The sequence below is a fragment of the Elephas maximus genome, chromosome 6, assembly GCF_024166365.1.
Source record: "Elephas maximus indicus isolate mEleMax1 chromosome 6, mEleMax1 primary haplotype, whole genome shotgun sequence".
NCBI lineage: Eukaryota > Metazoa > Chordata > Mammalia > Proboscidea > Elephantidae > Elephas > Elephas maximus.
In genome coordinates, this window is record NC_064824.1 from 6,281,691 (window position 1) to 6,309,578 (window position 27,888).

The 27,888-nt window shown below is 42.7% G+C and overlaps 1 protein-coding gene and 1 non-coding gene across 2 annotated transcripts in view; one reads left to right on the forward strand and one right to left on the reverse strand.

The window, feature by feature from the left end:
* Positions 1-27,888, reverse strand: part of CLASP1 (cytoplasmic linker associated protein 1) — a 373,393-nt gene that overhangs the window by 231,889 nt on the left and 113,616 nt on the right. The window contains exons 3-6 of the mRNA XM_049889062.1: positions 13,272-13,350; positions 10,576-10,679; positions 9,690-9,781; positions 7,560-7,635 (exon numbers count right to left, since the gene is read on the reverse strand). Of these exons, the coding sequence (XP_049745019.1) occupies positions 7,560-7,635; positions 9,690-9,781; positions 10,576-10,679; positions 13,272-13,350 (351 nt within the window). The remainder of the gene's footprint in view (positions 1-7,559; positions 7,636-9,689; positions 9,782-10,575; positions 10,680-13,271; positions 13,351-27,888) is intronic.
* LOC126078597 (U4atac minor spliceosomal RNA) lies at positions 13,906-14,031 on the forward strand. Its single transcript, XR_007518087.1, has one exon. It is a non-coding gene; the product is annotated as a U4atac minor spliceosomal RNA (small nuclear RNA).

Below are 27,888 nucleotides of genomic sequence, written 5' to 3' on the forward strand. Positions count from 1 at the left end.
AAAAGTATCCAATGCTACTCTATCTTGAAGAGCAGCAGTCATCTCCTTCACTTACTCTCTAGTGATAACACCTACTCAGAGCAAATCGCAACAGGTGAGTGTCGTAAAGAGCAACCAACATGCAATCAGCTACTTATCAAGTCTGGGCCGTAAACAGTTTTACAGGCTCTACTGAAAAACTACGAGGTTTAGGTCAAGGAACTGACGTGTGAAGTACCTACTTAGACACCTAGGGAGCCCTGGAGGCACACTGATCACGAGCTATAGCTGCTAACCAAAAAGTCGGCAGTTTGAATCCATCAGCTGCTTCTTGGAAACCCTTTGGGGGAGTTTTACTCCATCCGGTAGGGTTTCTATGAGTTGGAATCAACTCGATAGCAACAGCAAATTTGGTTTTTTTTTTTTGGTTTGGCCACACAGAAACTGCCAAACCTTGTACAAAATACTTAACCTTTTTTAGTCTCAGTTTCCTCTTCTGTAAACTGAGGATTGTTTTGAAGATTCAAAGAAATAATAGCTTCACTGAATGAATGTTTGAGCTGCCTACTACATGGCAAAATGAAGTGACTACCCAGGCCAGTGACATCATCAGCAGTGAGGCAGGCCAGTTGAGGCTCATGAATGTGAGGACCCTGGGCAAGGGCAGGTGCAGGCAGGACAGACAGGTCGCCACCACTCAGACGTGGAGGAGTGCAGGTCAGCTCTGCCAGACTGAGGTTCTCAACAGAAGTCGGAAATATAAATCTCCCAAATGTAAAATCTCAAAATGTACAATGAAAACATTTTACAGACGTACCCACACACATACCCCCAAATCTGTAGGCTGAAATCAGCTTTCCAGACAGCAGTTTGTGACCTACAGGTTGTGCCTATAAGGCACTCGACACAGTGGCTGATGGAACTGGTATTACCTACATTTTTTAAAACTAAAAACCCAACACCTTCAGACTTTAATCATTCCTCAGGCTTCAAAAGCTTTAAGTCAGGTACCCGTACCCACTGCCATAGAGTCGATTGTGACTCATAGCGACCCTACAGCACCGAGTAGAAGTGTCCCATAGGGTTTCCAAGGATCAGCTGGTGGATTCAAACAGCCGATCTTTTAGTTAGCAGCCAAGTTCTTAATCACTACGGAATCAGGGCTCATCCTTGATTCAACAAATGTAGGTGAACTGATTTTCTTTGTTAAAGCAAAGTACTGTGTTCCAATTAAGAAGGGAAACTTAAATAACAGCAATTAAGTTCAAGCGGAAGGGCCAAGCACAGTGGTTTATTTCTACAATGACCACCTTAGTCTCATGCTGTCTCAGCGTGCTGACTATCAGGCTTGCCACAGAAAGAAACCCCAAAACTTCAGTTACTAATACTACAGGAGACAAGAGCCGCACATATTAACACTACCTGCCAGGCCCAAATTAAATGTTTTATAAAATCGCACGCCTTTAAGTGTCACAGTGGTGTCTGTCCCTCCCTGCCTCACAGGGACACTGTCCACCACTCTGCTATAGAGGAAGGTGTGGGAGCTAGAGAAGTAAGCCACCTGTCCAAGACCCACAACTGGTAAACAGAAGAGTCAGGATCTCACCTGCCATTTCTCTGAGCACAAATCCCTCATTCTTTTCCCTTTAGCACACTACATTCCAACGTGCATGTCAAAGTAAGGGCTCCCTACAAAGCAAACAACTCGAGGGACAGCGTCAACCCCTGGACAAGGGAGGGCGTCAACCCCTGGACGTGCAGGGAGCCTGTTCTCCCAGAACTCCAGCACAGACCTGCTGCCAGCTGCCTTGGGGAATGGGTGTCACAGGACCAGCCTGGACACAGAAGAGCCTAAAGCAGCTCCATGTCTCAGGCCATGGCTGGGCAGCATCTGAGCTGTCAAACCTCAGCAGAGGCTGTTCCTCCTCCTGAGCACTGGGGCACAGCCTGGTCTGGCAGCAGAGAGCACTGGGCACTTGGATCAGTAAGGAAAGTTTCATACCTAAAAGTGTTTTCAGGCTTTGAAGGTGTCTCTCAAGCTTCTTAGCAATACAGAGGGCAGTCAGACTGCATTGCAGTCAGCATTGGGAGGCCTTTCAAATGCAGCCCTCTAAGTGACTGCCTTAAGCTGGGGGTGGGGGAGGCTACAAAAAGGAAACCAAGATTTTCAGGCATTACTTGAGCATTTCCAAACGTTGACTAAAGGGACTTCTTAAAGGAGCCCTCGTGGGGCAGTGGTTAAGCACTTGGCTGCTAACCAAAAGACTGGCCGTTCAAACCCACCCAGTGGCTCCGTGGGTGAAAGACCTGGAGATCATCTGGTCCCCATAAAGACCGTAGCCTAGGATACCCTATGGGCAGTTCTACTATGTCATGCAGGGTTGCTATTAGTCCGAATGACTTGATGGCACCTAACAACAGCAACAACAGGACTTCTTATTATGCACGGAGTCTCAGGTGGCTGGCTGCCTTTGCTACAGCCATGGCCTCTGTCCTCCTTGTCAACACACACAAGCTTTGCTCTGGAATCCACACCTCTAGGAATGAAACCCTGCTCTGAGCTCAGGGGGTACCCTCTCTTCAGTGCAAGGCCATCACAGTAACCCTATTTTCTTCCCAGTGACTGGGTTCCGTGCATGCATGGGACACAATTCTTGACCATGAAACATCAGGGGTGAGTCTGCAGGAAAGCTTCTGGAAAGAAGCTTGAAGAGAGGTGTCAGGGAACCCTAAAAATCAAAGACACTCAGAGAAATATGAACGGTGACTATAACTGATGATGTGAGGGGAGTACGCATTACTGGGGGATACGAGGTGATAATGGTACTACGATTATATGTGGGGTGAAAAAGCCCTTAGCTTTTAGAGTACTTAATGATACGATGTCTGGTATTTGCTTCAAAACAATCTAAACTTTGCTTCCAAATAATGGGAATGAGGGAAGGCAAACAGATGGAGCTTTATCCACCTTGTCTTAATGATCACTGGAGCTGGATGATAGGTACAATATGGGAAAAGGACAAGGACATACGAAGTGACAGGCTCTTCACCGCCCAGACCTGCTGTGCAGGCCCTGCTGCCCGGCACACAGCACCTGTGCTGGGACCATCAGGACAGCTGAGAAGACAAAGCCCAGGTCACAGGTGGCGAAGCAGGAAGATGAGCAAGACTCAGTCTCTGAAGGTACTACTGAGCCACTAACAAACCAGGAGCTCCCAACTTTTAGGACCTCTGGTGGGACAATCTGTCTTCCCCATTATTTTCACAATTTTGAGTTGGGTTTTCAGTTACTTGTAGCCTTGAGCATCCTAAACCATTCCATACCCTCAGTACACCTGTAACCCACTCGGAGAAGCTTCTGAAGCGCTTCCTCTGCTCTGAGTCACCCCGTATTCAGTGAATTAAAATGAATTTACACTCCTTTTTTTAAGATGGGAGAAAGATGTGGCCATCTGCTTCCATAAAGATTACAGCCTTGGAAACCCTATCAGGCAGCTCTGCTCTGTGCTACAGGGTCGAAATGAGTCGGAATCAACTCGATGGTGACAGGGTTCTTTTTGTTTTTCTTTTTTAAGATACAAGTGACTTGCAGATGTCACCTTAAATGCCAAGTCTAATCAATGTTAGTGGTCACCTGGAAAGGGCTCCCAGGCACGCTCGTTATAGAAGAGCTAGACATTGACTACAGCATGAGGTGCACAAGTACAAAGACAGCACTGACCCAACACAGTCGTCCTCTCAGGTCTAAGACACAGGCAGCAGAGAAGGAAAATTCGTTCAAACAGTTACGAGCCATCTACTCAATACTAAACACAGGCAGGTTGTCCTGGGAATCCAAAGAGGACCAAGTTATAGTCCTGACCCTCAAGACTAGCAGGAAAGATTGATGGAAGAAACAAAAACTTATAATAAAGGCAACACCAAAAGCACACACAACATACACACATACCCTAGAAGGAGGAGAAGTTCAGTTGTTTAGGATCAGGGAAGCCAGGTGGTAAGGTTTCCTGGCAGACAGATGTCCAGGAGATGTGGAGTGTGAGTGTGTGTGTGTGTGTGTGCACGTGTGTGTGCAGATAATGTAAACACATGATTGCTTTCAGTGCTCAGTTTGGAATACTTTGGCAAGAGGCCCCGTCTACTAGAGATTGCTGAAAGCTACCCATACAGCACCAGCTTCATTTTACAGAGAGGGGGGAAACGAGAAACAAAACAAATAAGAAATTTCTTAAAATCAGAGGTACGCAGGCCAAGGACTACATGCACAACAGGCTACAAACTCCTGACCGAGGCCTGCAAGGCTTCCTAGCACATAAAGCACAACCAACCTCACGAAGGTACTAGGCGGGAAGTCAGTTGCTTGCTTTTCTGACTTAATGAAACATTTTAAATAAGCGTCACATTTTCCATCTTGTAAAAGAGAAATTACTTCATTCCTCCACTTCTTCCTTAAAAAATTATAAAGAATAATCCCATATTCTTTATGATTACATACAGAGGTAAGATTCAATTCAATTCAAAGATGTTACTTCTGTTTTTAAGTCGTTTTACGACACATCAGCTGGTCAGGAGCACCTGATATTTAGTAATATACTAATTTTTGGTATATGGAGGTATATGTGAGGTCTATACCAGGGCTGCCAGCACTTGGTATACGGGGGTACAGGAAAAGTACGAAACCCCAATATCATGAATACATGTCAAGCCATTAACACTATCCTAAGCATTTTCACATTTTAAAAATCCTACACACCTAAGACTTTCTCAGAAACCCGCTGAGACGCGGTCAGTGTGGCATCTACAGGTGAAATCGAAAGCATCTCCAATCGTGTCAGATCCGAAGCAGACAGGTGAGTAACTCAGTCCCTTAGTGGACACATCAGCACCTCAGAAGAGTTACCCTTCAAAGCACGTTCACCTAAATGGTCCTCATAACAACTCTGCAAGGCCCGCAGAGCCACACACCTACCACGGCCTGCACTTCACAGGGGAAACTGAGGCTCAAGATGCAAGTGCCCACCAAGGTCACCTGGCTGGTAAATTGGCAAAACAAGGACCAAAGTCAGGCCCTGTGTCTCCCAATCCACGCGTTCTGCACTACACTAGGTGGCTCAAAGTCTTAAATATATTCTACCATTTGGCAGCTTTAAAATGGTATGTCAAACTGTTCTCAAGACTCAAAGCTATTTTAAGCTCTTAACACAAATGAATTAACGTTTTCAGAACACAGACTGTGCTGATCACTTGAAATTTAACCTGTGCTAATTCCAAAATAAGGAGAAATTCGTTAAAATCCCTAGAGATCTTACAAATTAACCCCTTTTCTAGATCTAAAAGGGTAAATAAAAAGAAATCAGAGTAGTTAAACACAAAAAAAGATTAATCCTTTTGATCTCCTTTCTACAGAATTTTTAGGGCACTTCTAAGTACCTGTAAATGGGGAAAGAGGCTGCTAACTGAGGCTTCATCTAGTAGAAAACTTGAGACGAATTCCGTGAAGAATTTAAAAGCTTCAAGTATGAGAATACAGCTATTTCAAAAATTGAAATGTTCCTAGCACTGTACCCAAATCTCCATGGGAGAAATGGTCTTTCAGGCAGGGACATGCTGGCATTCCTCCCACAGTACCCAGTGGAGAGTCCTAGAATAACTCGACGTTTCCTCTGTGCTTTCCTCTGGAAGGTGTTGTCCACCTTAGTTATGGAAACAAAATCTGAGGCTCAAAAACAAAACCAAGTTAGCAGCCCCCTCCCTCAAAAAGCAGCCCAAGTCTCCACACAGACAAGGCAGGCCCAAAGCATAAGCTCTCAATAAACGTAAGTGAAAGCGAAGGAGAGAAGGGAGGGAAAGGGTTGGGGCGGGGGCGGGATACAGGAGCTGCTGAATTCTGGAAAGTACACTGGAAGAAGACGAACGACACTCAGCTGTATTTAAGGGCAGTCCACTGCGACTTCGATGATAAAATGGAGACTCTCTCCCACTCCGCAAACCAGGTTTTAGACAACCTGACATGCTGTAGCCCTCAACATGTCCATCAGGTCTGTGTTTTACACTTCCTTCACAACTGAAGTGCCTTTAAGAAGAAACCAGATCTGTCCCTAAAGGCCTGGTGTGAGTATTTACACTACCTGCCTGGCCACTGCACACATCGCAATCAGGAACAGGTAACTTCAGCTAGCCAAGACGGCTTTTCTGCTCTACTAACGGATGCCACGTGGTAGCCGAAATAGCCTCAAGGTGTGGCCTCTACAAAAGATTTTTTCCATAGAAAATAAAAATGGAGACCAGTAAAAAAAAAAATAAGGCAAAATAATCCATTTGGAAATTTAGAATCTTTTTTAAAATAGGCTATGTTCATGTTATTTTCAAATTTATGTGGAAAATAAAGTATGATTCAGTAAATAAAAACACACAAAAATTATTTTCTGATGTCACATTTCAATTATGGTAAGATGGGTATGAGAACGAATGGAGACAAGAAGGCAGGCTCAAGCAAGGGACACCAAGAAAACAGAGACAGGGCAGGAAGGGTAGAGATGGGGCAGGAAGGGCGGACAAGGAGTGGGAGCAGCACAACAGCCCAAGGAAGTGGGAGAACTGAGGGCAGAACACAGGGCAGGAAGGGTGGACAAGGAGAGGGGGCAGCAAGACAGGCTGAGGAAGAGGGGAGAACTGAGGGCAGAACACGGGGCAGAAAGGAGAAAGGACAGGAGAATGAGGCATTTAGACACAGTGGGCCCTACCAGCAGGTATACGTTAAGTACGAGACCCTGACTCCTCTTTGGAGGGTATTTTGGCAATTATCAAATAAGATTTAAAATAGGATGCCTGTTTACCATACACAGTTCTTTATTAATTACTGTACCTATTTTCTTCCCCTTTATCTAATGAAGTATTTTCCCTATCAGTTTGTATAAGCTAACCCTAGAATAAAAATGAGAAGAATAAATAGTATTAAACTGGGTAAGCACTTCTAGCACCCAGAGTTGGAAAGCTTCATGTATTGCCTGGTGAAGACTCATAGATTAACAACTTCCCTGCTCCCTTCCTGCCAAGATGGGGGATGATTTTTTAATTGAGGTAAAATTTACGTAAAATACCATGCATAGCTCTTAAGGGTGCAGCTCCAGCAGTTACAATTCCATACACCAGCGTCACCACAGCCCAAAGCAAGACACAGAACATGTCCACCACCACAGAAAAGTCCCCTCCACCCCCTTTCCAGCCAGTCTCCTCTGCCCTCCTGCCAATCACTGTCTGACTCCAGTTAGCACAGATTTCTCTCCCTGCCATCCCAACCACCTCCGGCTGCAGAGATAGTGACCACAATGATACTATCTTGGAGGCTGGTCTAGGTGACATCAAGTTATGGGCTGGTGACCACTCAGCCTTATGTACCCGTGAAATTTCATAAATGCTAATGGGGGTAGCTGTCATCTTAGACAATAATCAGCGTTTTAAAGAGATGCAAAAAGTTTCCCCCTCCCCCCACCTGTCAGGTACACACAGGACACTAAAAACTGTTTGTAAGCCATTATTTTTTTTCCCAGGATTTTCTTTCTCACTAAAAATGCACTCACCTGGCTGTTTGGATCGCCAAGTAAGTTACATATATGTGGCACGATCTTGCTCAGTGTTAAAGTATGCGCTCCAGAGCTGAAAACAAAAGTTTTTTTTTTATTGTTAGTGAGAACAAGGAAAGAAGTTACCCTTCTGCCCACACTCCCTCATTCCTTACCATCCCCAGTCTTATCCCCACCCCCCACCAAGGTTCTCTCCTTCCAATCTATGTTCTTTCCATGATGGCCCTTTGGCACACATCAAATTTGCCAGTTCAAAGCCATCAGTGCTTCTCACTGACAAGTCTTTTTGGCATTCAAGGCTCCCTCCAATCTTGCCCTGACCCGTTAAGGTCAAGTCAAAGCCCCCCTAGCCTTTCCCCTGGATTTGCTTGCCTCCACACACAGCTGTCTCTGTGTTATCGATTTGTTACGTTTTAACCACTACTCTTTTGTCCATCTCAGTGTACCCAACTAAACTGCAAGTCCTTTCTGGGTTGTCACTGGATTCTCCACCAGAGCAGACACTGAGTTAGTATCTGCTGAATGAAACGGCCGTGATAAATGGCTGCAGAGCGTTCCAGCCAAACACTCCCCTATGGTAGAACATATGAGCTACTTCTGACTTTTCACCATCACAAATGCTGCTGTCAGGAACATCCTTTATGAACAAGATCTCTGTCCATTTGATTACTTCCTTTGGATAAATTCATATAAGTAGAACTACTGTGATCAGAGAGTAGATTTTTTTTTTTAAAGCTTCATATAAACCAGTTGCTGTCGAGTCGACGCTGGCTCATTCTGACCCCACCTGTGTCAGGCTAGAACTGTGCACAATGACTGATCTCTCGGAGGCAGATCAGGCCTCTTCTCCAAGGTACCTCAGGATGGACTCACACCTCCAACCTTTCAGTTACCAGCTGAGCATGTTAACTCTTCGCACCACGCAGGCGCTCCAAGCTTCATATACGTATGACCAAATTTAATGACTCTGACAAACACTGATAACACATTAAGAGGTGGGAAAACTATAAAGTAATATAGGCATTTTGTTTTTAAAAATAATCTAAATTTACTGACTGGAATAAGATGCAACAAATGTTAACAGTAATTATCTGAAGGTGAGGGAATTACAAGTGATTTTTATTTTCTTCCTCATATAAATTTTTCCGTGATATACACACTAGCTTCATAATTATAAGTCATTTTCAATTGTTAGTTTAAAAACCGCCTCTCCTACAAATAAGTACATGAAAAGCTGTTCAACAACCACAGCTACTAAGGAAACACAAATTAAAACTGCAATAACATCACTGCACACATGCCAGAATGGCTCAAGTAAAAAATAACGGTAGTACTCGCTGCTACCGACGTTATGGACAAACTGGATCGCTCGTACCTTGCTGGCGGGAGTGTAAAATGTACAGACATTCTGGAAAATAGTCTGGCCATTTCCTATAAAACTAAAAATCGACTTGCCATATTGTGCTCTTGGGCATTTATTCCAGAAAACTGAAAGCTTACGTTCACGCAGAAGTCTCTGCATGCACGCCCAGCAGCTTTATTCCCAACAGCTGAAAACTGGAGACGCCAAATTGTCCTTCAGCAGGTGAATGGTTGAACACACTGTGAAACATCTATGCCAGGGAACACTACTGAGTAATAAAAGTGATGGAAATATAATCACAAGCAACAACATATATGTAACCTCAAGGGAATTATGCTTAGTAAAAAAAAATCTCAACAGATAGTATTCTTGAGATAAGAAAATGAGTGATGGAGAACAGATCAGTGACTATATGGGGGGGACAGCATGAGACAGCTGTGGGGTGATGGCACAGTCCTGTATCTTCATTATGGTGGTTAAGTGCACGAAGCCACACATGGGATAAAACTGCACAGAACTACACACACACACACACACACACACAAACGAGTGTGTGTGAAACTGAAGAAATCCAAGTAACTCTGTGGGTTACATCAATGTCAATCTCCTGGTACTGACATTACGCAAGATGTTAACACAGGAGTGGGTGAGGGATGCACAGAGCCTCTCTGTACCTTCCTTTGCAACTCCTAAAATCTATCATCATTTCAAAATAGAAGTAAGAGCTTCGCTCAGGTAAGAATTTCAGTTTAGTCCAGACTTACGCATTGAGTGTTGCAATAAGGCAGAGACAGATGCCTTCTCGCGTGCGGAAGTTCTTGTGTTTGAAGCCTCCAAGCATTCTGTCCCATACGTACTGCGGATGGCAAAGAACAATTGAGAGAAGACAAGATTTCTGCAGCCCTTCATACAGCAAGGGACATAGAAGAGAGGGGCCTCTCAGCAGGTGCCAACACGTCTCATCCTCTACCAACCCATCTAATCCTGTCGATACCACACTGAAGAGCGATGGCTCACGTATCTACTTAAAATTTTAAAATATATTCACTTATATAATTGCATTTAGTTCTCCCAATAACCTCGAAAGGGAGGTACTCCTGTCTCCATTTCACAGGTGAGGAAAGTGAGGCCAAAAGGTTAGGTGACTTGCCAAAAGTCGGGTATCACACTGTTCCCCTGCTTAGATAACCTTTCCCCACCTCGCCTGCATGTCGAACACCTGCTCGTTTTTCTCTGGCAAGGTCTTTCTGCTATCCTGCCTCACCCTGACCATGGACAGTGGGATCCTGTGGGGTTCATTCACCTCAGTAGCCCCGGCTCACAAGCAGACGTGGACCAGGGCTCCAACCAAGTCTCCTAACTCCCAGGATACCACAGCTCCTCTCTTCAGGGGAATGAACAGTCAACTGTATAAACTAGTGGAAAATTCTAACAGATTAAACCAAGCAGTCAGTACCAAACCTAAGTCTACTAATTATTTTTCCAAATAATACCCATGGTTGTTTATTGCTTATTTAAATATCCTACGTTATGCTGAGGAGGGCAGATTAAATACTATGAAGACTTTCATCTGTAATATATCAGCTTAAAATCTATCATTTGGAGTTACATACAAACGTTCAAGCAAGTCCACAGGTACACACGCCCTACCTGGGGATTGGCAGCTTGATCCATGATCTTTAGCAGCAGAGTTTGGTCTTGCTCCCTCACAGAGTCTTTAGCATCTCCCAGTCTGTCTATTAAACTTGGCAGCACTGGAAATCAAAACACAAAGTATTACAAATGAAAAGCTACTTTGAGGGGCTATGATCACCAACTGTTGCTATTTCAACTAACTGGGAAGACAAAACTCTGGCCTAAAAGATGTGTGTCATTCTACATACCACCAACCCTTGCTCACAGCTCAACCCACTCTGCTGAAATCCCTGAGTCACTGTAAAAACCTAAAAAAGGCTTTGCACACATAAACATACCATTTATTTTCTCCCTTACTCCACATTCTTCATCCCATAGCCAGGACCCAACATATTTTAAGCCGGTGGAATATTATTAAAACAGATCCCAGCTGAAGACCTTGGCTAGAAGAGGCCATACAAAAGGAAACTTAGAGAGCAGAGAAGGGCTTTGCTTTCCTTTGCCTGGGGATCCCAGGGACAGGCATTTATGGATCGTGTATTGCTCATCCACATTGTTTATTTTTAGTTCGCCATAACATTCGGACCTGTGTACCAGACACGGCCCAGCACTCTAGCCATCCCTCATGGACCCAGGTATGACCCAGGAGTCTAGGCTTAAGGTGCCCTGTGTATCAAAGGCCAGCTGGCTCTGCTTCTTCTAAGAGTCTGTAAGCCTTTCTTTTACAAAAGATATTCCTGAGTAATTCCAACAGGAAAATGAACACTACTAAAATACTGCACTTCTAAAAGAGTTTTTATTGTTTTGTTTTTGGTAGATGGCTCTGTGCCAGAATGGAGAATGACAGTTCATGACCTTAGCTAAAGGGGCTCACTGATCAGAAAGGTAACAGAAAAGAACAAAAGGACATATACCAACAGACTGAGAAATTCTTTAAGGAATTGCCATCATGAAACCTCAGGTGTCTAAATCATCTCCAAATCTATGAAACCTGTGGTTATTATTTTTATTTCATTTTGTGGACATTTTGATTTCCCTTCAAAACAGTGAGCATTTGCAATACACATGTAATGACGTTTACAATAAAAATGAAAATAGTAATACCAACAATAATCTTCTGGGGGAAAAAACTGCACAGGGCTTGCAAGGTTTCTCAAAAACTGCCTCTCAATAAAGAGAAAGGTGAGGAGCAAATATGACTTAGTTGACACTAAAGGGTGATAGCTAAGTTTGTACAAGAAATCAAAGAATCAGCAATAATACTTCGATTAGACCACGTATTACTAATATTCCATAGTAGAACACAGAAGGTGGAAAAAGACAGGCAGAAGGGTATGGGGAGAGGAGAGATGTCAGCAGGTGCAGCAAGGCCAGTGGATATGGGGTGTGCCCAGGATGGATGGAAGGCAGGGCTGCAACCTCCACTGGGGGCTGAAGGGACCAGAGGAAGAGGCTGGAGGAGGAGGCTGGGGGCTGAAGGGACCAGAGAGGAAGGGTGGAGGAAGAGGCTGGGGTCTGGCGGGGGGGCTAAAGGGACCGGAGGGGAAGGCTGGAGGAGAGGCTGGGGCTGGCTGGAGGGCTGAAGAGACCAGAGGGGAAGGCTGGAAGAAGTGGCTGGAGGCTTGAGGAGGAGGCCGGAGGCTGAAGGGACCGGAGGGGAAGCCTGGAGGAAGAGACTGGGGGCTGGCTGAGGGGCTGAAGGGACCAGAGGGGAAGGCTGGAAGAAGAGGCTGGGGGCTGGCTGGGGAGCTGAAGGGACCAGAGGGGAAGGCTGGAAGAAGAGGCTGGGGGCTGGCTAGAGGGCTGAAGGGACCGGAGGAGAAGGCTGGAGGAAGAGGCTGGAGGCTGGAGAGGAGGCCGGAGGCTGAAGGGACCGGAGGGGATGGCTGGAGGAAGAGGCTGGGGGCTGAAGGGACCGGAGGGGAAGGCTGGAGAAAGAGGCTGGGGGCTGGTTGGGGGGCTGAAGGGACCGGAGGAGAAGCCTGGAGGAAGAGGCTGGGGGCTGGCTGGGGGGCTGAAGGGACCAGAGGAGAAGGCTGGAGAAAGAGGCTGGGGGCTGGAGGAGGAGGCTGGGGGCTGAAGGGACCAGAGGGGAAGGCTGGAGGAAGAGGCTAGGGGCTGGCTGGGGGGCTGAAGGGACCAGAGGGGAAAGCTGGAGGAGGAGGCTGGGGGCTGGAGGAGGAGGCTGGGGGCTGGAGGAGGAGGCTGGGGGCTGGAGGAGGAGGCTGGGGGCTGGGGGCTGAAGGGACCGGAGAGGAAGGCTGGAGAAAGAGGCTGGGGGCTGGCTGGGGGGCTGAAGGGACCGGAGGGGAAGGCTGGAGAAAGAGGCTGGGGGCTGGCTGGGGGGCTGAAGGGACCAGAGGGGAAGGCTGGAGGAGGAGGCTGGGGGCTGGCTGGGGGGCTGAAGGGACCGGAGGAGAAGGCTGGAGGAAGAGGCTGGGGGCTGAAGGGACAGGAGGGGAAGGCTGGAGGAGGAGGCTGGGGGCTGGCTGGGGGGCTGAAGGGACCGGAGGGGAAGGCTGGAGAAAGAGGCTGGGGGCTGGCTGGGGGGCTGAAGGGACCGGAGGGGAAAGCTGGAGTAGGAGGCTGGGAAGCTGGAAGGGGATGGTGCGGGGCTGGCTGGAGGGATTCCACGGCACTAAGGAGAACTACGAGGAATGAAGGAAGGCTGGAGGGAGTCTGGGAACCCTCCACACCGGCCCACAACTCACCTGTGCCAATCTGCGCCTTGAACCGATCCTGCAGCCGGGTCACCAGCGCGGAAAGGATGTCCATGCCCAGAAGTACTACCTGCAGCGGGAAACACCGGACTCCTGTTAGCATCCAGCCCGCGGCCCAGTGCTCCCGCCCACCGGCGGCAAGGGAGCCCCCGCATTTCTGCTCGGACTAGGAGCCTGGAAAAGCGCGTGCTGACTTAGGAAGACTGAACCAGTTATCAAAACGAAGGATGCTCTCGCACAGAAAGTACAGTTTACAGGAGACAGTAGGGCACGAGAGACAAACACAAAGAGCAACCACAACGTAGCCCAAAGCCCCGAGCGCCCGTCGCCGGGTTTGGCTGCAGGCGCCACGGCCCCACCCCTAGCCGAGCCCGCCCCAGCGAGAGGCCGCGTATGTAAATTACCGCGCCGCGGCAGGCGCGAGGCTTTCTGGGTAGAGCCGAGCAGCCGCTCCGCGGCCCGGCAGGCGCCGCGGAAAAGAAGGAGTTGGTGGTTTGCGTGGGCAGCTGTACTCACTGGAGGTATGCCAGCTACCAGGGAACCACGGCGGACTCGTGATCTAGCCACCACAACCCAACCCGGTATTTGGCGCTTCCTGGTTGCAGCGCTAGGGCGGAATCTCCCAACCGTCCTTTTCTTGGGGTTGCGCTACTGTCCAATGAGCGTATAGTGAGGATAGTACTGCTAACGCCTGTACAACACACTCGCATCAACTAAAGCTTTGCTTTATCTTGGTGCAATTTTTGGAAAAAGGAAAAAACTCTTTTCCTGTAGTAGTAAACTTTAAAAGCAGGTACTTCGAAACTTCAAATCTACCAAGTTGACAATAGATGGCGCTCCCAAAATTAGTGATGTGCAAAGTTTGACCTTATTAAATTATGCTAAGAGCTCGTCGAGCAGCTTTTCTCTATGGAGTCCAGGATCTACAGTAACTTGCTCAATCTCATTTAGGGAATCTCTCAACTCTACCTTTTTTTTCTCAACTCTACCTTTGTGCCAAACCGCTCCATTAGCCAAATACAGATTTGAAGTCTGCAAATATGTTTCACGATCTGTCTTTATAGCTCTAATTTCAACATCCAAAACTAAACATCGCTGTCGAGGTGATTCCAATTCATGACGACGCCTTTCAACGTAAGACTTCAATATTGAGCCTTTTCCGCAATAGCCCAATAGCCGTCATTAAAATGATAGCTCTACAAACCTTCCTCCGTAGGAATCAATTTTACTGGATGCAACTTTGTTAAACACAGTTCAAATACAGACCGAGACACAGTCCAATATTCATAAAGAACGACAAATAAACAAGACTGATGAGGTCCTAACCATCAGGCAGTGACAAGATTGCCCCTGCATTTCGCTGCTGGTAAAAGCAAAAACTGCAGGTTTTTCTACTTAGCTTTGAAATCCACTACTTCAAAACTGAAGAGATCAAAATTTGCACAATATTCAGCACGATGCATAAGCTGCTCTTGAAATGCATGGGCTACTTGAAGATATTAAAAATAATTTTTAAATTTTTATTTTTATAAAAAGGAGAGCACAGATTTTTTGGAAAAATATATAATGGGGTTTTTTAAAAAAAAAAAACTTTAATGACTACTTTTGAACTGAAGAGGATTTCATCACTTAAAAAAGCTGCCCACCTGTGCAGAGTCACACCAAGCTTCCTAGGAGCACAGTATGGGGGTGGGGGTAACTTTACAGTGGAGAAACCTGACAGCAATCCTTACTCATGTTCACAGTACACATCCTGGATATGATGTGAGAAAATGGCACTTCACCTCTGTGATCTGTCTCCCAAAAAGCCAAAGCCCCAGTCTAATCATGAGAAGAATACCAGACTAGTCTCGTATGAGGGACATTGTATAAAATAACTGATCAGTACTCCTCAAAACTGTCAGGGTCATCAAAAACAAAGAAAATCTGAGAAATTCAATCAAGAGGTGACCAGGGAGACATGACCACTAAATGTGATGTATCCTGGGTAAGATTTTGGCACAGAAAAAGGACATTAGGTAAAAATAATCTCAATGAAGTATAGGCTTTAGTTAATAATAACATATCAATATTGGCTTATTAACTGTAATAAATGTACCACAGTAAGTATTAATAGCAGAGGAAACTGGATATGGGGTATCTGGGAAGTCTCTCTGCAATTTTTCTGTAATCCTAAATCTGTTCTAAAAAATAAAGTTTATTTGGTTAAAAAAAACCAGCCTATCACTTAATTAGAATTAGCTTTTCTCTAACGAAATCCTACGCATCTGTATGTTTGCGTTAATGTCTGGAGATAGAGGTGTTACTCATTACAGTAATATTAATAAACACTAACAAAACAACCCAACACTACTTTGCCTTCAGATCTTGTTACATCTCTTCAGAAATCATTCATGACTAAGGTGTACCTAAGAGGATTATTGTATTTTAAGGTATGACAGCCCAAGTCAGTTAACCTATCTGTGAGATCTGGAGGAGCACAGACTTCAGGCTTTTACAGGTTTGGGACTGGGTGCGCCTGAGCAGAGCTGGTCTAAGTCCTAGACCGTAAAGTTTCAAAAGATCTTGCCTAGACATGGACTGAAGGTGCAGCTAGAGCCCAGAGAAACAGGCAAGGAGAGGCCAAGGCGGCCAGCAGAAGAGGAAAGCATGTAACCCCAGGCACCTTCACTGCAGATTAAGCACCTGGACTCTGGAAGGAAACGGGAGTCGCACACAGTTGCCTAGTTCACCCTCATCACAGCCCCAGCAGCAAGGAGGAGGATCCTCAGTTGCCAGTGTTTATCTTCACAACTCAGGCCTTTTTCCTGTGTTTCCATTTCCCTACTGAAGTAGGAAGGTCACTGTCCAGAAGACCAACCAAATTTATACCTGTGAAACTTCTCTGTGCCTCAGTTTCCTCATCTATAAAGTGGGAACAATAATAAGAGCTACCTCATAAATTGCCATGAGGATGAAATAATGTGTGTAAAGTGTCTGAAATAGTGCTTGGCACATGGCAGGGCAAGAGCAGAGGTCTGCTGGCCATCATCATCTGCATGGGCAATTGGTGCTCCAGCAGAGGCCTGTAGCAGTCCCGGGGAAACAGACGGGGGCTGGCAGAGAGGCCCCCGGGAAACAATCACGCTGACCAAGGCTAAATTTAGAAAGAAAAAGACACAGAAGGAAGAGATGACCTCAGGCAGAGGGAAGGGTGTGTGCAAATATGAGAGGAGTCAAAACAGCTCCTTGGGGTCTGAGAGAGCTGCCAGAGGGGTGGCTGAGAAGTCGCTGAGGAGGAGGCAGCCCCCACAGGAGGTGGAAACAGTGGGGGGCCACTGACGGGCTGTAAAAGGGAGTGCCAAGGGAGCTGAAGCTTTTAGACAGGCACTGTGGCTAGCCTGGGGAAGACGGCCTGGGGCAGCATGAGCAGAGGCAGGTCGGGGGTGCGGGGGGCAGGCTCACCACAGCACTTGCTGCCTTTGGCTCTCCTTAAGCCATGAAGTCTGCATTACTCTTGAGCACCTCCTCCAAAATTTTATTTAATTTTCTCTATGTATACATCTTTCCTCAGCTAAACTACTTAAATGTAAAGAAGATCATGTTTTCATTTCCTCAAAATTCCCATCATGCACGGCACAATTCCGGGTATATTGTACCAATAATGTGGTGATCAGTAAATCCCTATTTTATTCTAAAACTTTTTTAAATGCTTTCAAAAGGTGATGATGGCTGACTATGTAAATCAGACCAATCCCGATGAGAACAATTAAAAACACTAGATATAACATAAAAGTACATCTGCTTGAAAGCGTCAGATCATTAAGAGGGCACAGAAAAATGACCAGATTAAGAAAAAAAGACTAAAATAAGAGAAGCCTAAACTGGGCCACTTTTGCCCTACTACCATTTACACACTGGGAAGGGGACAAGGAAGACACTGAGAATCACTTAAGAGGACAGAGGCTGGATTCCAAAGCCTTCGCAGGTTAGTTGCCCAGGTAATCTCCCACATTTTAGGCTGGAAACCCAGAGGGGAAGGGAAACCAAAAAAACCAAGCCCATTGCTGTTGAGTCGATTCTGACTAGAGTTGACCCTACAGGACAGAGTAGAACTGCCCCATAAAGTTTCCAAGGAGTGCCTGGTGGATTAAAGCTGCTGACCTTTTGGTTAGCAGATGAAACTCTTAACCACTATGCCACCAGATTTCCACTTAGGAGGGAGTGAATCTGAAATAAAACAGCCCTCACATGGACTGTAGCCCAGTTTACAGGCATCCGTGTGGGCCAGATAAACCCTAATCTCTGATATTAGGTTAAGGTAATCCTAGACTACTAATGCCCTAAAACCCCTGGCAAATAAAAGCATAAATCATTTGTGAACAATACCCTAGTTTAGTCCTCAATTTATTTCTGTAAATAACTTCTCAAAGACAATGTTTAAAACACAACCAAAAATAAGCAGGTACACAAGACAACATGAACAAAAACTAACAGCAACAAAAATGCACATGAACTCTGAATACAAGAATAATCAAAAATAGAATTTAACAATTCTTACTATGTCTAAGAAGGCATAATTAAAAGTTTTAGAAGAGAAATGACAATTTTTGAAAACTGACAGATTTTCAAGAGAGACAAATAATACTATAACTAAAATCAATGGATGTGTTTAGAAGCAGACACAGATGAAGAGAAAATTTAACAGGATACTGAGTCTGCAGAGGAAAAAAAAAACAAAACCGGAATGAAGTACAGAGAGGCAAACCAAAAAAAAAAAAAAAAACAAAAACAATCATGGATTCGAACTACTACACCACCAGGGTTTCCAACAGAGAGGCAGGAGAGTGTAAAATTCAAAAGAGTAGGTAAGAGACAAAGATAGAATAGGAAGATCTAACGTAAGTTTAAACAAAATTCAAAGAGGAAAGGGCAGAGACAACAATTAAAAATCAACAGCTGATGGTATATGGTTTCTTATCGAGGTGATAAAACGTTCTGGAATTAGTAGGGATGGTTGCAAAATTCTGTGAATATACTAAAAACCACAAAATTGCATACTTTAAGAAGAAAAAAAAATAGAGACAATGGCGAAAAATTTTTGAAACTGAAGAAAGACATCAAGTCAGAGATTCAAGAAGCCCAATGAATCACAACCAAACTAAATGAAAAGAAATCCTCACCTAGATATATTTTTGAAAATACAAAGATGAAGACCATCACCACCAAAGACAAGGAAACACATCTGTGAAGTGATCAAAATAGCCAACAACCTAGAATGACCAGAAAAATATATCTTTTTAGAATAAATAATTTCCACACAAACAAAAACTGGGATAATTACAGTCACTTGCAGACCTACACTAAAGAAAGTTTTAAAGGGTGTTCTTCAGACAAAAGTAAAACAATCCCAAGTGGAAACTTGAAGATATAAAAAGAAATGAAGAGTAATTAAAGAGTAAATCTAATAAATTTTGACATATAATAGAAACAATGTTTCCTATAGAATTTAAAATACAGAGAAAAATAAAACGTGACAATACTACTACATAAGCAAAAACAGGAGAGAAGTTGAATTATTCTAAGGTACTGGCATTATCAACAGAAAGGTAATAGTAACAGTTAATATTTCACTTTGGTCAAGACATTAATGCATGCTCTAATCACTGTAACAACCACCAATAGAGAAATTTTAAAAGAGTAACTTCTAATTTACCAGATGAAAAATAAAACTGATAAATAAAATCCTCCATCAATACAACATGAGGCAATACAGTAGAGAAAGAAAGCCAAAATAGGCAAGTTAAACAGAAACCACACAGTAAGACCACAGTTTTAAGCTCAAGTATGTCAGAAAATACATTAAATGCAAACAGACCAAATGGTTCAATTAAAAGTCAAAAACTGTCGGACTAGATAAGCAAACAAGAGAAACGTATATTGGTTAGAAGAGACACATTTTAAAAATACAGAAAAATTCGAAGTAAAATAACGTGAAAAGATATATCACTAAAACACTTTCAAAAAGCTGGGGTAGTAGCTATACTAATATAAAAATGAAAAATAGATTTTAAGACAAAGGGCATTTTTAGAGATAAAGAGGGATAAAAAAACTACAAGAGGGATACTTCATATTAATTAATGATCTCATTCACCAAAATGTAAAATAATTCTAAATCTGTATACAGTTAATAACACGCCTTAAAGTATATAAAGCCAAAAACTGACAGCACTACAAGAAAAAAGAGACGAAATCTAGTCGTATGGTGAAATCTGGACACATTTTTCTCTGCACTGATAAAACAGGCAACGGAAATGTTAGTACGAACACAGGTGATTTGAACAGCGCAATTACACAGAAGCCTGTAACAGCAAAGAAGCCTTTCAAGAATTACATACAACAGCTGCAGAATACACATTCTTCTGAATCATTCACTTATTTATAAAAACAGTTCATAAAGAAATCAATAAATTTCAAGGGTCTCATATTATTCAGCATATACTTTTTTGACCACAGTGGAATTAAACTGGAAAGCAACAGAAAGATAATTAGAATATTGTCATATGAATACAAATTAAGGGATGCACTTTTAAATAACCTATAGATCAAAGAAAATAATTAGCATGGAAGAAAAGATTTTTAACTGAAAGATAATAAAAATTTGTATATCAACACTGTGGGATCTAAACAAAGCAATGCTATAAGGAAAACTAGACCCCCGGTGGTACAGTGGTTAAGAGCTTGGCAGCTAACCAAAAGATGGGCAGTTCAAATCCACCAGCAGCTCCTTGGAAACCCTATGGGGCAGTTCTACTCGCTATGCGTTGAAATCAGCTTGATGGCAATGGGTTTGGTTGTGTGGTTTTACAAGGCAAATTTAGAGCGCCACATGCATTTCTTTTTAAAATACTGAAAATGAGACAAAAATCCATCTCAACAAGTTGGAAAAACAAAACAAAAATCCAAAAACAGGGAAAATAAATGTAAAATAAGAGGATAAATTAATATACCATAAATAAAATAAATACATAAATATACCATAGAGAAAATCATCAAAGACAAAGTTTGCTTCACTGTAAAGACCAGTAAAATTGATAAACACATCGTGAATCTGATCAGGATAAAAAAGGTAGCATACTGCCCAGCCATCAAGAGGAGTAAGACCTGACACACGTCACAACACGGGTGAGCCCAGGAAGCATCACGCTGAGGGAAATAAGTCGGGCACAAAAGGGCAAATGATCTTGCTCACATGAAATAAACAAATACATAAACCAAAAAAAACCCAAACCCACTTCTGTCAATACCAACTCATAGTGACCCTACAGGACAGAGCAGACCTGCTCCATAGGGTCTGCGAGGCCATAACCTTTCTGGAAGCAGACTCATCTTTCTCCTACAGAGCGGCTGGTGGGTTCCAACAGCCCACCTTTTTTGGTCAGCAGCTTACCCACTGTGCAACCAGTGCTCCTTAAACAAATACAGAGAAACCAAAAATCATTAGTGGCTACCACGGGACGGGGGAGAGCGATAGCAGCAGTTTTTGCTTAGGGCACGTCAAATGTACCTTCCTGTTGGTAGGGCGCTTTGGAAGAGGATACCGAGAATGCTTGGGCAACCTGAGGAACGTCATCAACGTCACTGAATTGGACAGGTAAAAATTGTTGTGTATATTTTCACCACACACACAAGAAAATTGGGTAGCAACAACCACTGTTAGGAATGAAAAAGGAGACACTGCCAGATATCTTAAGGGGCCCTGGTGGCACAGTGGCTAAGTGCTCAGCTGCTACCCAAAGGTCAGCGTTAGAACCACCAGACGCTCTGAGGGAGACGGGTGTGGCGTCAGCTTTCCTAAGGAGACAGCCTTGGCGACCTGTGGGGCAGCTCTGCTCGGTCCTGCAGGGTGGCTAGGAGTTCAACTCGACTCAGTGGCAGTGGGTTTTGGGGTTGATTACAGATCTTATTGATATTTTTTAAAAAAGAAGAAGGTATTATGAACAACTTTCTACCAACTAACTTAAAACTTAAGGTGAAAAAGACAAATTTCCAAAAATATAGTTTAGTAAAACTGACTTCAGAGGAAATGGGGACTATATATAGAACTAATCAGGAAATTGACTCTATAATTTAATACCTCTCCTGAAATGAAACTCCCAGCACAGGATTTACAGGAAAATTCTTCAAAACATTGAAAGAAGAAATAATAACAATCTCACATAAAGTCTGGCAGGTGATAGTAAAGGAGGAACTATAACCTAACTTGTTTTATGAGGCCTATGTAATCTTGATACCAAAATGTAACAAGAACATCAAAAGAAGGAAAATTACAAGTCAATCTTACTTATAAACACAGATTTACAAAAGAAAACGCCTGAACTAAACATCAGTGCACTAGATCTGGCAATAGGTGAGACAAACAATACACCACAACCAAGCTGGATTTATTCTAGGGACAGAGACTGACTTAACGTCAATAAATCACTAATGTAATATCCCATATTATTAACAGATTTTTCTACTCTCTTATGTTAATGACACCTCAGTGGATACAACAGCGTTTGAGAAACCGAACATCCATTTCATTCATGATAGAAAAAATATTCTTAGCAGATTAGGAATAGAAAATACTTCCTTAACTTGATAAAGGATATACATAAAACAAAACCTATGTCAAACACATTCTTAATGATAAAATTCTGAGGCTTTCAATTTGAGATGGGAAATAAGACAAAAAACATCCATTCAACAATTTCTTTTCAACACTATACCAGAGGTCCTAGCTAATGCATTGTGGTAAGAGAAATAAAAGTATGAAAATTTAAAAAGAAAAAAACTTAAAAAAAATAAACTTTTTTTAATTTTGTCATTATTAGAGGAAAATATACCTGTAAGTACAAAATCTAAAAGATCTACAGATACAGTATTAGAGTTAGTAAGTAAGTTTGGCAAGACTAAGACAAAATCAGTATACAAAAAATCCACTGCAGTACTATACTAGCAATAAGACAAAACGGAAACTTAAAACCAGTTGCCTTTTTCAATTGAATAAAAATAGTAAATAACAAGAATTATAGCTAACCAATATAAATCTCAGCCGAAAAAAAAAAAAATGATGAGGAAAATAAAAAGATAAAAACTGTAAGTTGGAATGCCCAATACTGTAAAGGAGCCCTTGAGGCACAGTAGTTAAAGCATTTGACTGCTAACCAGAAGGTTCACGGTTCAAATCCACCAGCCACTCCTTGGAAAGCTTACAGGGCAGTTCTACTCTGTCCTATAGGGTCACTATGAGTCGGAGTCGACTCAACGGCAACGGGATCATGACAAATGCTATAAAAATTTCAATTCTCCCAAACTGATCTACATACTCAATAAAAAAAAGCACCACTCAAAATCCAAACTATAATTTTTTGTAGGTGAGCACCAAGTTGATTCTAAAATATATGTAGAAACGCAAATGCCAAGACACTGATTTGATAAAACAAGTGATAAGACATGTTCCACTGGATATCAAAATTGATTATAAAACACCAGGAATTAAAGCAACTATACCACCAGAACACCACAAAGAAACACACTCGTGCATATACGGACACTGTCATCATGATGAAAAAAGGAGGCACTAAAAAACATGGAAACAGTGCTGCTATTTTTAATGCTTTTCTATGTATTGAAATCAGAATGGATTAAAAAAGAAATTGAATACTATCTCATGCCACACCCAAAAATGAATTCCAGAAAATAGATGTAAGTGTGAAAAGCAAAACAATAAGCCTTTCACAAAATAACATAAGAAAATATCTTCATGATCCCACGGTAGGGAAAGCTAGTAAGATACAATAAAATAAATTAGAAAGGAAAAGATTAACAAATAAGACCAAATTAAAATGAAAAATTTTACCATATCAAAATTTATTAAGTGAGTAAAACCAACAAAAGACTTCATTCTGGAATACATAAAGATATTCTAATGGTCAGAAAAGAAGCCCTGGTAGTGCAGTGGTTAAGCACTCAGCTGCTAACCAAAAAGGTCAGCGGTTTGAACGTACCAGCCACTCCGCAGGAGAAGATGTGGTAGTCCGCTTCATAAAGATTTACAGCCTTGGAAACTCTGTGGGGCAGTTGTACTCTGTCCTTCTACAGGGTTGCTATGGGTCAGAATCAACACAATGGCAAGGGGTTTGGCTTTTTGGCATTAACAAGCAGAATAATCTTAATGAAGAATGACAAAGTATTTGAACAGGTACTTCACTTTTCTGATCATTATAAAGATCAATGGACGGGCAAAATAAATAGCCACTGCACCAAAGACGATATCCATGGCCATAAACACATGAAAGGTTGTTCAACCTAGTTTAGTCATCAAGCTCTTAGGACCCCAGTCACTACCAATGAACTAGCGGTACAACAAAAGCACTGAACACATTATTTTAGTGAACTAGGCCAATTAACCAGGATGCTTCATGAAACTATGACTCTAAACTGAAAATATTATGGCTTGGGTCTTGCACACCTTTATCCTCAAAGTGATACATTTGCTTTTTAACACTTCAAAGACATTTTTTGTAGCTGATTTAACCAATGCAATACAGTTATTTGATTTCTTGAAGGCTGTCTCCATGGGTGTTGATTGTGGATCCAACGAAAATGAAATTCTTGACAACTTCAATCTCTTCTCTGATTATCATGATGCTGCTTATTGGTCCAGTTGTGAGAATTTCTTCTTTATGTTGAGGTGTAATCCATACTGAAGGCTGTGGTCTTTGATCTTCATCAGTAAGAGTTTCGTGTCCTCTTCGCTTTCAGCAAGTAAGGTTGTGTCATCGGCATATAGCAGGTTGTTAATGAGTCTTCCTTCAATCCTGATGCCATGTTCTTCTTCATATAGTCTAGCTTCTTGGATTATTTGCTCAGCATACAGATTGAGTAAGTATGGTGAAAGGATACAACCCTGGCACACACCTTTCCCTATTTTAACCCATGCAATATTCCCTTTTCTGTTCAAACTTCTGTCTCCTGGTCTATGTACATGTCCCGCATGAGCATAATTAAGTGTTCTGGAATCCCCATTATTTGCAATGTTACCCATAATTTCTTATGATCCACATAGCCAAATGCCATTGCATAACCAATAAAACACACGTAAACATCTTTCTGGTATTCTCTGCTTTCAGCCAACGCAGTTTAATACTGTGTTGTTTAATTCTACATGTTTTTGTATTTTCCAGGTTTTTTTCCCCCGTTACTGCTTCCTAGCTTCACTTCATTGTCATCAGAGGAGATATTTTGTATGATTTCAATTTTTAAAATTTGCCAAGACTTGGAAGGCAGGGCCAAAACGGTAGTCAGACACTTCTGGTGATTCCCTCTTGACAACAAAGACCAAAAAAAACAAGTGAAACGATTATATACATGACAAGCTAGGAGCCCTGAACATCAACGGCAAAGTGAGGAAATCGGACTGAGTGGTGGGGGAGGGTGAGACAGTTCAGAAGCAGTGAGGAGTTACTGGATCTGACTTGATGGGAACCAGCACCCCTCAGGTATGATCCCCTGGAGCAAATGCTGCAGGGGTGGCGGTAGCCTTAGGGACATGGTTTCCTCAGGGAGAGACAACGAGCTACACACTCTACTCATGCCTCCAGAACCAGGAAAGAACAGCAATCTTAGCAAAAGCTAAGTTCTTGAGTTTATTTTGCCGTGCTCCCAGCCCCCAAGCCAGCTTCATTGGCTGTCAATTTCCCTGGGCCAGAGATATGTCCTCCTGTGCATCCTGAGCCATTCTCCTGGCCTTGGAGAAGGAATAAATTAACAATTGGGAGAAAAGATAATCTGCCAGCTCTACTAGGCTGGGGAAATCAGGACAGCAGCGGCTCCGGCCCAGGCACAAATGGTCTGCAGACTTTGAATACCTTTCACCCCTGCGTGGACCTGTATGGGCCCACTTCAGGAGATTAGGCCCTTGTTACTGCAACAGTGTACATGCTTGATATCTGACTTCAACTTTTTCAGCTGTGCGGGGGAGAGGTAGGTTTTGATGTTTGACACTGCTTTGCCTATTAAACAGGATCCTCACCTACCCACTGGTGACTGGAGGCTACACCCACATTACCTAGCCAACTGCAACAGGGGTCCAAGGATAAGTGGTGCCTTCCAGTCCTTACAACCAAAAGCACTGGATCCCCACGGTCCGGCTGCAGAATCCGACCACCAGTGCACTCTAGGGAACAGGGGCACACTTTCCTCATAGTCACTCAGGGGACGGTTGTCAACCCCTTACCTTGTTCTGAACATGACCCCCTGCTGCAACCAGATACCTATGCCCACACCAATCACCCTCACCCCTCCAAGACTGTAGGACAGAGCCTGTACCACACATTTGATGACCAACTACCTGGACACCTGAGCTGAATCCATACCAGAAAATAAACGGACTCCCTGGTGACAGGGCATTAGAGCTTCAAAGGCGCAATAATCAAGCTTACTCGCTCAAGCAGCCTATTTGGGCATATCAAAACAAAACAAAGCAAGAAGCTAGGATACAGTAAGCAAACATAAAATAAATTAATACAATAACTCAGAGGTGGCTTGGGAACAACAGTCAGTATCAAATGACATAAAGATGCAGACCAGGTCACTTCAACAAGCTCTCAAAACAAAGAATCAAGGAATCTTCCAAATAAAGATGTCTTCCTGGAATTACCAGATGTAGAATACAAAAGAGATCAGCAAGGCGATCAGGCAAAATGCAGAACGAGCCAAAGAACACACAGATAAAGCAGTTTAAGAAATTAAAAAGGTTATTCAAGAACATAATGAAAAATTTAATAGGCTGCAAGAATCCATAGAGAGACAGCAAGCAGAAATTCAGAAGATTAAAAATGAAATTACAGAATTAGACAACTCAACAGAAAGTCACAGGAGCAAAATTGAGGAAATGGAAGGCAGAATTAATGGGATTGAAGATAAAACACTTGGTAACAATATATTCAAAGAAAAAATCAGATAAAAGAATTTAAAAAAATGAAGACACCCTAAGAATCACGTGGGACTCTATCAAGAGAAATAACCTACGAGTGACTTGAGTACCAGAACAGTGAGGAAGAACAGAAAATACAGAGAGAATTTTTGAAGATTTCTTGGCAGAAAATATCCCTGATATCATGAAAGATGAGAAGATACCTATATAAGATGCTCACTGAACTCCACATAAGGTAGATCTCAAAAGAAAGTCACCAAGACATATTATAACCAAACTTGCCAAAACCAAAGATAAAGACAAAATTTTAAGAGCAGGTAAGGATAAACGAAAAGTCACCTACAAAGGGGAGTCAATAAGAATAAGCTTGGACTACTTGACAGAAACCATGAAGGCAAGAAGGCAATGGGATGACTTATATAAAGCACCGAAGGAAAAAAATTGCCAGCCAAGAATCATATATCCAGCAAAACTGTCTCTCAAATATGAAGGTGAAATTAGGGCATTTCCAGATAAACAGAAGTTTAGGGAATTTGTAAAACCAAATCAAAACTACAAGAAATATTATAGGGAGTTCTCTGGTTAGAAAATCAATAATATCAGGTATCAACTCAAGACTAGAACACAGGACAGAGCAACCAGATGTCAACCCAGATAGGGAAATCACAAAAATAAATCAAGATTTAAAAAATGCTCAAAACAAGGAAACAGTGATTTCATTATGTAAAAGAATAACAACATTAAAACAATAAAGAGGGACTAAAAAAATGCAGTCATAGATCTTTCACATGGATAGGAAGTCAAGGTGATATAAAGAAATAACTGTTTCATTTAAACTTAGAAAAATAGGGGTAAATATTAAGGTAACCACAAAGGAGACTAACAATCCTACACATCAAAATAAAATACAAACTTACCAAGACATGCTTTGTGACTTAACATGTGGTCTATTCTACAGAATGATCCATGTGCACTGTAATAGAATGTACATCGTGCTGCTGCTGGATGAGGGAGTCTATACACATTAAGTCTAGTTGGTTTATAGTGTCATTGAGGTCTTCTAGATCTTCTTTATAGATTTCTGCCAACCTATTTGCATGTTTGGGTCTAAGTCACATCTCTTGTAAACAGCATATATTTTTATATCCATTCTACCACCTTCTGCCTTTTGAATGGACCATTTCGTCCCTTTATATTCACTGTAATTATCAATAAGAAGTGACTCACTTCTGCCACCTTTTTTTGTTTTTTGTGTGTCTTAAGCCTTCTTTGTATTTGTCCTTCACTACTGCTTGCTGTGTTGTGTCTTGCTGGTTTATTGTAGTGAGCCATTTTAGTTCCCTTCTCATTTTATTTTGGGTATGCTGTTGTAGATATTTTCTTAGTGGATGCCATGAATATTGCCTTGAGCAGCCTGTATTTATAACATCCTAGGGTAAGCTGGTACCAACTTCAGTAACATACAAGTAATTCTATACCCATACCATTCCTTTCTCCCTCCCCCTCCCCCATTTTTTGCTGTTATCACTAATTGTGTCTGCATATTTCATGTGCCCTGTGACATAATTTTATTCCGCTTTTTATACATTTGTCATTAAAAAGCATGAAGGACAAAACAGAATTATCAAGCATGAACACCTTGATTA